This window comes from Cebus imitator, unplaced genomic scaffold, assembly GCF_001604975.1.
Source record: "Cebus imitator isolate Cc_AM_T3 unplaced genomic scaffold, Cebus_imitator-1.0 Scaffold768, whole genome shotgun sequence".
NCBI classification, from domain to species: Eukaryota; Metazoa; Chordata; class Mammalia; order Primates; family Cebidae; genus Cebus; species Cebus imitator.
In genome coordinates this window covers 400,917-413,291 of record NW_016108083.1, presented here as the reverse complement: position 1 = coordinate 413,291, position 12,375 = coordinate 400,917, and the positions used below count along the sequence as shown (strand labels likewise).

Genomic DNA, 12,375 nt, shown 5'->3' with positions numbered 1-12,375 from the left:
AGAAATAGGAATACTTTTACACTGTTGGTGGGAGTGCAAATTAGTGCAACCATTGTGGAAGACAGTGTGGCAATTCCTCAAGGTTCTAGAAATAAAAATACCATTTGACCCAGCAATCCCATTACTTGGTATATTCCCAAAGGATTATAAACTGTTCTATTATAAAGACACATGCACAGGTATGTTTATTGCAGCACTGTTCACAATAGCAAAGACTTGGAACCAACCCAAATGCCCATCAGTCATAGACTGGATAAAGAAAATGTAGCACATATACACCATGGAATACTATGCAACTACAAAAAGGATGAATTCATGTCCTTTTCAGGGACATGGATGAAGCTGGAAACCATCATTCTCAGCAAGCTGACACAAGAATAGAAAACCAAACACCGCATGTTCTCACTCATAAATGAGTGTTGAGCAATGAGAACCCATGGACTCAGGGAGGGGAACATCACGCACTGGGGCCTGCCAGGGGGTAGAGTGCTAGGGGAGGGATAGCAGGGGTTGGGGGGATAGGGAAGTGATAGCATTAGCAGAAATAACTAATGTAGATGACAGGGTGATGGATGCAGCAAACCACCATGGCACATGTATACCTATGTAACAAAACTGCACATTCTGCACATGTACCCCAGAAGTAAAAATATTTTTAAAAATTATAAAGTACCTTGTAAAATATTAATCTGAACTTTAGTAATATACAACTTATTTTTGTCAAAAAGCACTGTCATCATCAAACACTTTAAGTTCCAGTCAGTTGATGGGATGGCCTACTAAAATATTTGCCTTTGAAGGACATATACAATAAAAATTTTTGATGCATAAGTATATGTACATCTGTATACATTAGTATGGCTTTGCCACATTCAGTAGTCTTTTTTATGTTCAATTTATAAAAAGATTTTTGGTTTTCCTGAGTACTGTATGGCAACAATTCTATGATAGAAATAATAGGTCAGTAGTTGGAGATAGCAAGTGTGTGTTGAATGAAGAAAATTATTTACATAAATGATCATACATTGATAGATTCTTATGATATTTCAAAAACCCGACAATCTTAAAGATCATTTTATTAATTATAACTTGGTCAAGATTTAAATGGTGCATATTATATCAGCACATCTCAAATGTATGTACAATACTTTAGTAAAACAAAAAATTTCAAAAGTAAAATGAAGGCCAAAGACTTGCAAGATCTAAGGCCATGTAAGAACATAGTGAAAAGATGGCAGTTTACAAGCCAGGAGAAAAGGCCTCACCAGACACAAAACCTACTGACACCTTGACCTTGGATTTCTAGCCCCAGAATTGTGAGAAAATATATTTCTGTTATTTAAATTATCCAGTCTGTGGCATTTTTATTTTGGCAGTCCTACCACACTAATATACTCCCTGTAATGGAATAAACATGAATCTTACCTTGCACCAATGATGGAGCAACACAATGTTTTCACATTGTTGAGAACACTTTGCCTTATTCTATTCACAAGTTCTCCATCTGCACACACACATACACATCTTTTATTAGAAGTAATGTTTAATTAACTATGCACATGCTTTCCAATGGCTAACTGTAGATTAGTTCACAAAGCTCAAAGAGGACGGGCTTCATACTTGCATATGTACTGGTCCATTTCCTCTAAGAAGAAAAGTGAAGGACAAGAAGAGTCTAGGATTCACTATAGCATTCCCTCATGTCATTGAAAAATACTTAACTAACCTTCACTTTCAAATCTCTCATTATAAATCACATACACATGCAATTTGTCAGTTAACTGCCAGTAGTAAATGTTAGTGTTCTAATAAACTAGGTATTAGCTGATGTAATGAGTGGTATAATGTAGGTTTTCACTACTATAAGCCATACTTAACAGTTTAGAAAATCAACAACATATTAAACAAAGGTTAGTGCTCCTGGAAGAATTCCTTGATAAACAGTTATTTTCTGACAGAATGTAACTATTTTTTCTGCTTTGAGAAAGATAGAACGTGTTCTGCTGGCTTAGCAACTATTGAGAGTTTGTGCATAGGGAAAAATATCACACACACACACACACACACACACACACTCACAAAGATAATTTTCATCACTGAAACTGCACATTTATAGATGGGAAGGTAAGGAGATGTGGGGCAGGGGACTAAAATCCAGGCCTGATGCTTGTTTCCTTTTGTGTTCTCCAAAGACAAAGACATTGTTTTGACTAAGAATAAATAAATGAAAGGCAGGGAGTAGTGTGACATATTTGGGAGTTTTCTTTAAATGCGAGTTTGCCGTCCCCAGCTGTCAGGAATGGTACTAATCTGGTGAAAGAACTCTTCATGCTATGGCTATTTACTTAACATTGCTATTTACAAACATCATCATGGAGCTGCCAGATAGAGGAAGGCAGATTCACAGACTACTTAGTGGCAGCAATTTCCAGGGAAGATTGTATGTGTTCTGTCAAAATATATTCCCTTACCAGAGCTTTTGGAGACTCAAGCTAGTCAAAACTAATTGGGAAATATTTAGTAGGACAAGAAATTGAAAATAACCATTTTGATAGGACATTCTTGAAAGAATGGGTTATAGTCTGTGTTTAAGAGTGTGCTATTTTAGTTGGAATTTCACATCTCATAGCCCAAGTCCTTTCATTAAGCACATCCCTATAAGTCTTACCCTTTATGCATAAAACTTTATTTTGTTTACTTATTCACTACTATGTGTTCTACAGCAAAAAAAAGTTATTAACACGAGTGCAAAACTTGTTAATGTGCCACAGGGACAAATTATGGCAAATTCTTTGTAAAAGGATAAAAGTGATATAATGTAGGGTTAAGGATGTTCCACTGAGAGACAGGAAACCTGCTTTCCTCTTTTGATTAATCTGTTGGGCAACCACTGGAAATTATAAACATCCCTGCACTCAAAGGTTCTTATTTGTAGAATGATGAAATTGGATGAGATCTTGCCTAGTGTACCTTATATTCTCTAGTGTATCATTATATTCCAGCAATTACGACAAAACTTCTACATTGTAACCACAATGATGAGCATTATTCTGTTTCATCCAAATAAACGGCATTGTCCTGGTTGATTCTCATCACACCCTTGCAAGGTAGGTATCATCATCCCTATGTCACTAAGAGCCAAGGCTTTGAGAGAATAAAGAGAGTGCTAAACACAGTCTGCAAGTTGCTGGGCAGGTCCTCTGTATTCTAATTAGTGTATATGCTCTTCACCTGGACCAAAACTTTATTGATGGGCACAGCTATGTGTTGTTATCAAAGTTGTCCCTCTAGAATGCTGGATTTCAAATACCTAAGAGATGGGCAAACTGTATGATTATATCTAGGTGTTGGAGTACAAGTTGATTGTCAGCCATTTCCCTGAGCTCCCAGACCTTTTTAGTTGTTGCCCTACACACACTCCCTCACCAACAAATGATCCATTCAGCAACTAAGGGAGAATGGTTAACACAATCTTCTAGGACTTTATCCAGCTTTAGGTCCAGTCTTTATAAACAGTCATGGTGCCACTTTCCAAACGCAATAACAGACATATATACAGGGAGTCTCATCCATAAGGCAGGCTGAGAAAAGATGCAGCCAGTGTCCACACAGCCCTTTCACAGTTTTATTGCCAATGAAAAAAGTAAATGTGGCACAGCAGGGCTATAGACAACAGCATTTTCTGGCTTAAACGTCTGTAGAGTAAGCTCTTTATGAATTGCTTCTTGAGATTTAACATTCCCAAGATTTAACATTCTTCTTGATTTCTACTTGGGTCTCTGAGATCAGAGACATTATGATGGTGTTAAGCTCCTGGGAAGAAGAATTAGGCAGAGCAGTGGGCTGTTTCTAAGTTCCTGACTTAGTCTTTCTAAAAATGACAAAGGATTACCATATATGGTCAGTGGCGAAATGGCCAAATGGTCTCTGATAGGCTTTCTCTAATGGCCCGTAAAAGTCACTTGATGGTTGTTGCTACAAAGGCAAATATTTTCTTAACTTATAACTAAGGCCTATATTCCAATGACTGGTGCCTACTGCCTAATTCAGGGAGCTCTAATGCAGCCTTTGAACATAACAGCTCCACAGGTTAAATGAAAACTGATTTCTCTACAAGTCCATCTTGAACTAAACTGTTCCCCTTCCTTATTCAAGTTAGAATCAGTGTTGCAGTTTGGTGGTCTTATAAAAAAAGTAAATTGTGCTTTATGTTTTTTCTGTGTTAAGTGAGAAGTACCTTGACATTTCTGTCAGCTTTCTTTCAAACACGATATTGCTTCAGATTTTGTATGTGTACAAACAGATTCGTCCACATGGGTCTTAGTGAGTGTGTTTGTTTTTCAGTTGCTTGTAGTAGCTGAGCATAAGTGGATATACTGTATTTTCTCTGTAAACTATCTAAGGGAGATCTCTCTGAAGAATGGCACTGGGTGTTTCTGTGGGTAGCGGCAGATTCATGAAAGAAAGAACTTTGATTTTATTTAAGAAATCTGTTCCCTGAGAGCACATTGCAGATGATTCTGCATCCACTCACTGCTTAATGAATACAGACTGGCAGAATTTCCTCAGGGACAGTTGGGCATAACAATTTGGCTGCTTCTAAAGCCCATATTTCTTTGTGACACTCTAAAGGAACAATTGAACTTCAGTGAACCAGGGGCTTCATTCTTCACTGTTCGGGCAGTTTCTCTAAATTGTTTGGTACTGTCAATTGAGATGGAAAAGTACATGCCTGACTGCTGGTGAGTTTTATTGAACTGAGTGATCCTGGCATTTGTATTAGGATTTGGAAGTTGCATGCTCCTTGTGAAGATGAGTTTCAAAGTGCTCCTGTGCTACTTTTACAGTATAGATTCAGAAAACATCTCCTGTTTTTATTCTTTCTTAATGCTCACTACCATTTATGAGTCAAGTGATTCCTCTGAAAAATATTACTCAGTAAATCTTCATATTTTTAAAGCTTTTTCACTGGACAATTGTCAAAAATCTACTGCAAAATTATGAAATCACCCCAACATTTGACAACTCAGAGGTTCTAGTTATGTTCTTGGAATTCAACAACCAGAAAGACTGTGTCTCTTTTTGCTAGATGGACCCTTTCAGAATCGATTGAGATCACCATATCCTTAGTTTGTTATATAAAGGAAATTTGACTACTATAGACTATGAGCATGATGTATAAACCATCATGAAAATAGACACTGAAGCCAAAATTCTGATGCCAATTTAAGTTGATTTACTCTTTCTTCATAGAGCCCCTTCAATTTTAATCCTGTGAATAAAGTTCAGAAATATTAACCACAGGTTAAGGTGGTAGCATCTTTTTCATGTTTCTTTTCATGTCAAAACAGATATCATGTCTAGGAGGCAAGAATTCTCATATTTAACTGAGGATTCTCAATAATACTATAATGTCACCCTCTACAAAGCATTTCAATATGCATTATCTCCCTTGATCTTTATAACAATGTTTCAAGCAATAATTCTATGGGTATATGATTTTGTTTGGTAGATTCAGTTCCAAAGGGCCCAATGAAAGTTAGAATTTGAGTTTAATCTAGAGAGAGGAAGCATAAACTCTGCATATGTATTCTCTGTAGGAAGATAGCATCTCTCTACATCCCAGGGGTGTAGCCCCAGATACAATTCAGGTATTTAGAGTATGCCTTGTCATGCCCTTTTACCCTTACTCCTTATGGACATGCCATGACTTTATCTTTTACTACCATGATCACCACTCCTGGGGCCTCTTTTCAAATGGCTCAACAAGAAGGCAGAGGGGGTAGGATGGGGCACTACCTAAATTTGGAGTCTAGAGACTTAAATTCTAAGCCCAATTTTGAGATAGTTTGACGTCTGACTAACATCATCTGTTAAATGACAAGGAAGGTGGATGACAAGATGATCCTTTGGGTTTGGATTATAATCCCAAAAAACACAATCCCAGATTCCAAAATCCACAATGTTAAAATCCTGAAAGATCGGTATCCTTAAAGTCTAAATTCCTAAAGTCTACAATTCCTAACATCTAAAATCCTGAAAAATCACAATCACAAATTGGTTGCATCATGTTGGCCAGGCTGGTCTCAGACTCCTGACCTCAAATCCACACACCTTGGCCTTCTCTTACTGTCTTTATGCTGAAGAAAATGAATTTCAGATGAATCCCCAAACCATAATGACAGATTTGGAATTAGGTGTAATTAAGGTTTCTAAAAATAAATTTCAAGGTGTTTCCAATAGTTTGTTTTTTTCCATTAACCCCAATGTATTTGACAGAAAATTAAGATGAATCAATTGGCCATGAGGTAAGGCAACGAAGAAAACTTCAGTTTGAAAATAGTTTGACAATAACTGGGAAGACTTTTTAAAAATAACAATGGAATTGGTATAATTGGGATTGCAAATTAAAACTTGTAATTAAGAGAGAAGATGGAGTGTATGTAGAAGGGCTGTTAAAAATGTAAAACTTGGTTGCATTATTTGTGGAGGCTCAAACTTGTGAAGGTTAAATACCATAATTTTTCCATTTGTTCTGCATTTTGATTCTGAAAAGAAAGCTGGCTTTGCCCATTTCTTATTAAAAAAACTTGTTGTAAATCCAGTTGTCTAATGGGATCTATATGAAGTTAGCCATGTCTGTATGCCCTTCTCTCACAAAATACCGTATAACTAGTGTGTTTGTAGTAGTTAACTCCACTGTCTTTGTAAGCGAATGAAATTGTGAGTCACCCATTTATATCTTAATTTTTAATCATGTCAGTTCTTGAATGGGTATCTCCTTAGCCTGCTGATTTCTTTTTCTTTCTAAAGAAAGTGGGTGGAGAAATTAATTTAGACGTTTGTTTGCAATAAAAAGAATTCATTTTACTCTTGTTTTGGGATTCTCGCCATCAAGGTTCAAAATCCCTTTATAAACTCCCAAGAGGAGAAATTTTAAGTGTGTGCTTTCTGGACAGCTTATTCTTTACTCTGCATAGAACATTTAGGTTTTAAAAACTTAAATGTACACTGACAATTGATAAATAATTATGAAGTAAAGTTGAATTCTTCCCTTCCCCTCCCCCCCAGACAACTTTTAACATATTTAATGAGGGGAAAAGGTACTGGCTGGGAGAAGTAAACACTTGAGTTTATCGTCATTACAGAATGCTAATGCTGTCCTCAACTGATTATTTTATATACATATATATGATACATGAAACTCTGGGAACAGATGCTTTTAGAAGCCTTCATGCAAGCCAGTCATTGATGTCACTGCTACACAACACTGCTAACTTGACTGTAGCTATGTAACATTAGATCCCCTAATTGTAATTATATTGGGTTTGCACAGAACACTTTAATCTTCCCCTCACCAATGTGAAGTGAGGAATGAGGAGTCAAACTGTAGAACTAAAATTTGACTTCAGTCTAGTGTTTCCTTGGTGTTTTGAGGTTGCTTTTGGTAAGTTTAGGTTTGCTATATTTCTGATTGGTTAGAATTTTGTTTTAGCCCTTTAAAATCAGATTTTCAATATGAATTTATACTCCTAAGGAATTTTCTTGCTATAAGCTGGAGTTTTAGGTGATGGTATAGGTTCAGTTGAGAAGCTTTTGGAACAAAGGCTAGTCCTTAGTTAACATAGGATATTTAACAGTCAAAGGTAGTGTCATGGGTTTTTAACTTTTTTAGCCAGTAACACTAAGAAACACTGGCCTGAGCTACTCTTCATTATTAGGAATGCATAGGCTTACCTAAAGAACAGTTTCAGGCTTTGAAAGCTAGTCAATGTTCAGGTGTCCTGAAGTTTTCATTTGTGCCTTTAAAAAGTCTTAGATGCTGGGCGTGGTGGCTCATGCCTGTAATTCTAGCACTTTGGGAGGCCAAGGTGGGTGGATCACCTGAGGNTTATGCTATGTATTTTTATCTTTGCATCATTTTAAACACTGTAGGTATGCATTGTGTAAAAACTTGTAGAGACTTCTATTTTGTTTTATGCATTTTTTGAAATGTGACTCTCCATGAAAATGTATTATTACAACATTGACTTTGTATGTAAGCTTTATGTGTGTACATAAAAACTTCCAACTGGATGCAGTGGCTTATGCCTGTAATTCCAGGACTTTGGGAGGCCAAGGTGGGCAGATCACCTGAGATCAGGAGTTCAAGACCAGCCTGGCCTGTTGGCCTGTTACTATGCACCATGTTTGGTGAAATGCTGTCTCTAGTAAAAATACAAAAAACTAGCCAGGTGTGGTGGCATGTGCCTGTAGTTCTAGCTACTAGGGAGCTGAGTCAGGAAAATTGCTTGAACCCAGGAGATGGAGGTTGCAGTGAGTCAAGATCATGCCATTGCACTCCAGCCCAGGCAACAAGAGTGAAACTCCATTTCAAAACAAACAAAGAAAACCTTAATAAGTGAGGAGATATATTTTGTACATCTGCATTTGTGAGAGAGAAATTTCTCAAGTTCTTGGTTTTTCAGTGATTGACTCAGGGTTGATGCGGTGATGATTCACTGCAGTTTGTTTTGGTTTTGGTTTATATATTTATTGCATTTTAGATTCTGGGGTACATGTAAAGAGCATGCAGGATTGTTACATGCAGTTTTTTTTTTTTAATCAGTCTTGTCAAAAGACAGGTTGTTATATTTCAAGTGATTGCAGTTATAAAGCTGGGTACACACAATTACAAACCATAGTGATGTAAGTTTCTCTTTTTGACATATTACTTTATGAATATGGTTCATTTGCTCATAGCCGGTATACCTATGTGACTGTTAATATACCTGAGTGTTTATGCTTACAAAAATATATATGTTATTATTGCCTCTTTTATTATATAAACTGTCCTATGACATGTTCTGTCCTGTGTTATAAATTTCTCAAATCCCCCTTTTAAAATGTAAATAAATATATTTTAAAGAATTAAAGAATTCCTTTCATAATTATATTTTCATGATTTTGATCTTTTGGGATTTAAATATTTGGGATTATGGCACTCAATATTGTGCCTTTTCGGATTATAATTGGCTCTTCAGGGACTTGCAACAACAGCTAACTTTTCCACAGCTGAAGGAGAGAGGCATTTCGGCAGCCAGTTGGGAGAGGGAGCCTTGCTAGAGAAATCACTGGTAAAAGCAGTAGCTGTGGAGGGGCACAGTGACTGCCACAACTGCCTAAGTCTGAAAGAGGTTGAAGGAATAAATACCATGTCCTCACTCTCCTCCTGCCCTCCATGCTGTCACTGGTGCCTCCCATTAGCCAAACCCAACAGGAGCCAGATGGCAGAGGAGCCCCTGATGCACAATGCAGGACTCAGCCTTTTGGGGCACAGAGAAGAGCAGAGCAAAGTTGTTGGTAGAACTGGGAAGATGGAATACAACTCTCACAGGCCCCAGGTCATGATTTTGTTGTTCTTTTTCAAGTGACAGGCTCTAGCTACAGTTTGATTGTTTATTTCTTTAAACAGCCTATATTTCCACCTCTATTTGCAAATGGTCCCTGGAAATCTGCTGATGGAGCCACCCATTTCACATAACAGCCAGTTTCTCTACAATAGCTGACAGACATCGCACTTTATTTGGTGACTGGTTGAACTTTATAAACTCAGATTTATAAACTAGTGCCATAATTCTGGGGGAGAATAAAGTTCTATCAGTAATGTAGCATTTGTAGACCTTTTAAAATAGGTGATATTAGCAAAAATTATAACTTGAGTAACATGTGTTAAGGGTTGATGAGCTTATAATGGGGAAACATTTAAGTGGTTGGAAGTTTACAACTAGTATTTCAAGAGAAAGCATGAAGAATAAATATTCCCGATTTTGATCTTTGTAAGAATCAATATATTTGTATTTATTGGGGAGTTTGTGTGTATGTGTGTGTGTGTCCTGACTAATGAGTCCTATCTTATTCCAAATAATAGATAAAATGTAATCAAATGCTTATGAAGCAAAATACCATGTTATACAATCTCATATCTGTTCAGATCTCATGCATAAGTGGTTTATTGATTAGTGAGGCGTTCATACCGTCTAGAGACCAGAGGACACAAGGCAGGGTCACTGCTGTTGGAATAGGAGGAGGCAGGATATTTCACTCGGGCTCAGAGTAGCCAGGAGCATAAAGGACCTGACCCTCAAGGGCTGGGTGGGATTTAGAGAAGGGACAGAGGGGATCCTTGATGGAACGAGGCTCCCTAGAACCTCACTTGGGCCCTGCTCTTGCACAGTGATATAGCTCACAGGGAGACAGTCTAGCAGGGGTGTCCTTCTGAAGCAGAAGCAGGAAAAGGCAAACAAGCTGTATTTAACCCTGTCTCTGAGTCAATCACCTGTAGGGATTTCTTCCTCTTTGCTTTTTCATTTGCTTTGATTCTGTTTCTCTTGTGTTCTTTTGTGATGAGAGTCTCCCCTCTCCACTCAGGAGGGATTTGAAAATTAACAAAGAGGAAGTCATATGAGGGTCTCAAGCTCACTTCCTTCAGAGTCACAGCCTGTGGCTTGTGTGAAATGGACACGTGGGACCTGAGTAACCTGCCCCTTAAATGTCACCAGCTCATCTTGGATTCCACTGTGAGAAGTCATGAGGCAAAGAAAAAAGTGGGAGAACTGTCCTTACATTGGGGTCTTTTAAAATATATTTAGTGTATCTTAAGAGAAAAGGAAGACATTTGAACTTCATGTCTATAACTAGATGCAGTCTTTTCAAGTTACGACTTGCCAATGTAACCATTATTTGGTCCTTTTATGGTAAAACCAAAACATTGTAATATAGATACTGTATTTTTTTTAAAGTTTCCTATTAAAATTAATAGAATGAGTTAATCCCTGCACAGAAGTTGATAAGTGTTGACATTCTGCGTGGCACATCCCTGCTATTATCTTATGAAATGCATAGTTTTGGAGTTGGTTGAGATGGTATTGGTTGTGATACAAACATATAGTCATTTTATTTATAATTATGATTTATAAATACCTTCACTTAATTTTAAATGCAATTTATTTGTCTATTTTGTTGTATATAATTCTTAAAGCTACCTATTTCAATCAAAATCTACAAACTTGTAATATAGTATCTGGATTTACAGACCCCTGACTCTTCGTTAACTTCTTGAGTTATAAACAAGGTACCAAAAGTCTCAGTTGATAGATGAAAACTCTTCTGCTGGATTTATGCACTCTAATCAAGAGCCCTGGTGTAAATCATTGTCGAGTTTACGAATTTGTGCATTAGTTAGTGATTTGACTGTATAATCTGAAAATACCTTCTCTCTTAACTAGTAAATTCCCATTTATCTTTTTAATACCTGGTGCATTCTGATAATTTGTTACTACCAAGTGCTGATCTATTAGAACACTGTAATATATTTTATAACATAAATTTTAAAGGTTTTGAATTAGATACACCAAATTTTTGAAACTCTATGGCTGAAAAACAATTATCAGAAGGAAAAATTAAATTTGACATCTAACATCCTTGAAAACAAAACATAGAATGCTGGCCATAAGAATATTTATTCTTTGTTTCTATACTATCTCCTCATGCCCTGTATTAGAAGTTTCCTTTTTAAACAAGTATGTAAAATTGTTGGCTGGACCTAAGCAGACTTCCAAAGGAAAAGAAGTACTAGTGCTTGACCTGGACATATTGATATGATTGAAACCACCTTTGCAAAATTATGACTGAGACAGTAAAAGAAATCTAACTGAATTGAATCTGTCTTGCTTCTAACCTCCAAGCTGTCTTTGTTCCTTCCTGGGCATAGGCTGAACTAACTTTGGAGAAACTCAGTTTATAAACAATGATAAAAGCCCTTTCCCAAATCAGACCTCCCTCTTGTCTGGGACTAGACTGCCTTTGTAAGACTAATGTTAGCCACAAGATTAGAAATTATGGTTTAGGAGTCATGCAGCTGGAGACTACAAGATTCTGACCCTCCCTAAACTGCTCCAAAGATCAGTGTTTGAAATATTTTGCAGACCCTGCACTTGGTGGTTCAGCTGGTACCACCCAGATCAATAAGCTGGCTCATCTGATCTTGTGGTCCCACCTAGGAACTGACTCAGTACAAGAAGATAGCTTCAACTCCCTATGATTTCATTCCTGACCAATCAGCACCCCTGGCTCACTGGCTTCCCACCACCCACCAACTTGTCCTTAAAAACTCTGCTCCCAGCCAGGTGTGGTGGCTCATGCCTGTAATCCCAGAACTTTGGGAAGGTGAAGCGGTGGATCACAAGGTCAGGAGTTTAAGACCTGCCTGTTCAAAATAGTGAAACCCCGTCCAAAAAAAAAAAAAAAAAAAAAATAGCCAGGCATGGTGGCGGGTGCCTGTAATTCCAGATACTCAGGAGGCTGAGGCAGAGAATTACTTGAACCAGGGAGGCG

At 37.4% G+C, this 12,375-nt stretch overlaps 1 protein-coding gene across 1 annotated transcript in view; it reads left to right on the top strand.

Annotated features, from left to right (window-relative positions):
• The window catches only part of LOC108297061 (lanC-like protein 3), a 107,140-nt gene extending 95,850 nt beyond the window's left edge, over positions 1-11,290 (top strand). Inside the window, exon 3 of the mRNA XM_037735276.1 lies at positions 10,391-11,290. Coding sequence (XP_037591204.1) covers positions 10,391-10,428 — 38 coding nt within the window. The 3' untranslated portion in view covers positions 10,429-11,290. The remainder of the gene's footprint in view (positions 1-10,390) is intronic.
• The last annotated feature ends 1,085 nt before the right edge of the window (positions 11,291-12,375 follow it).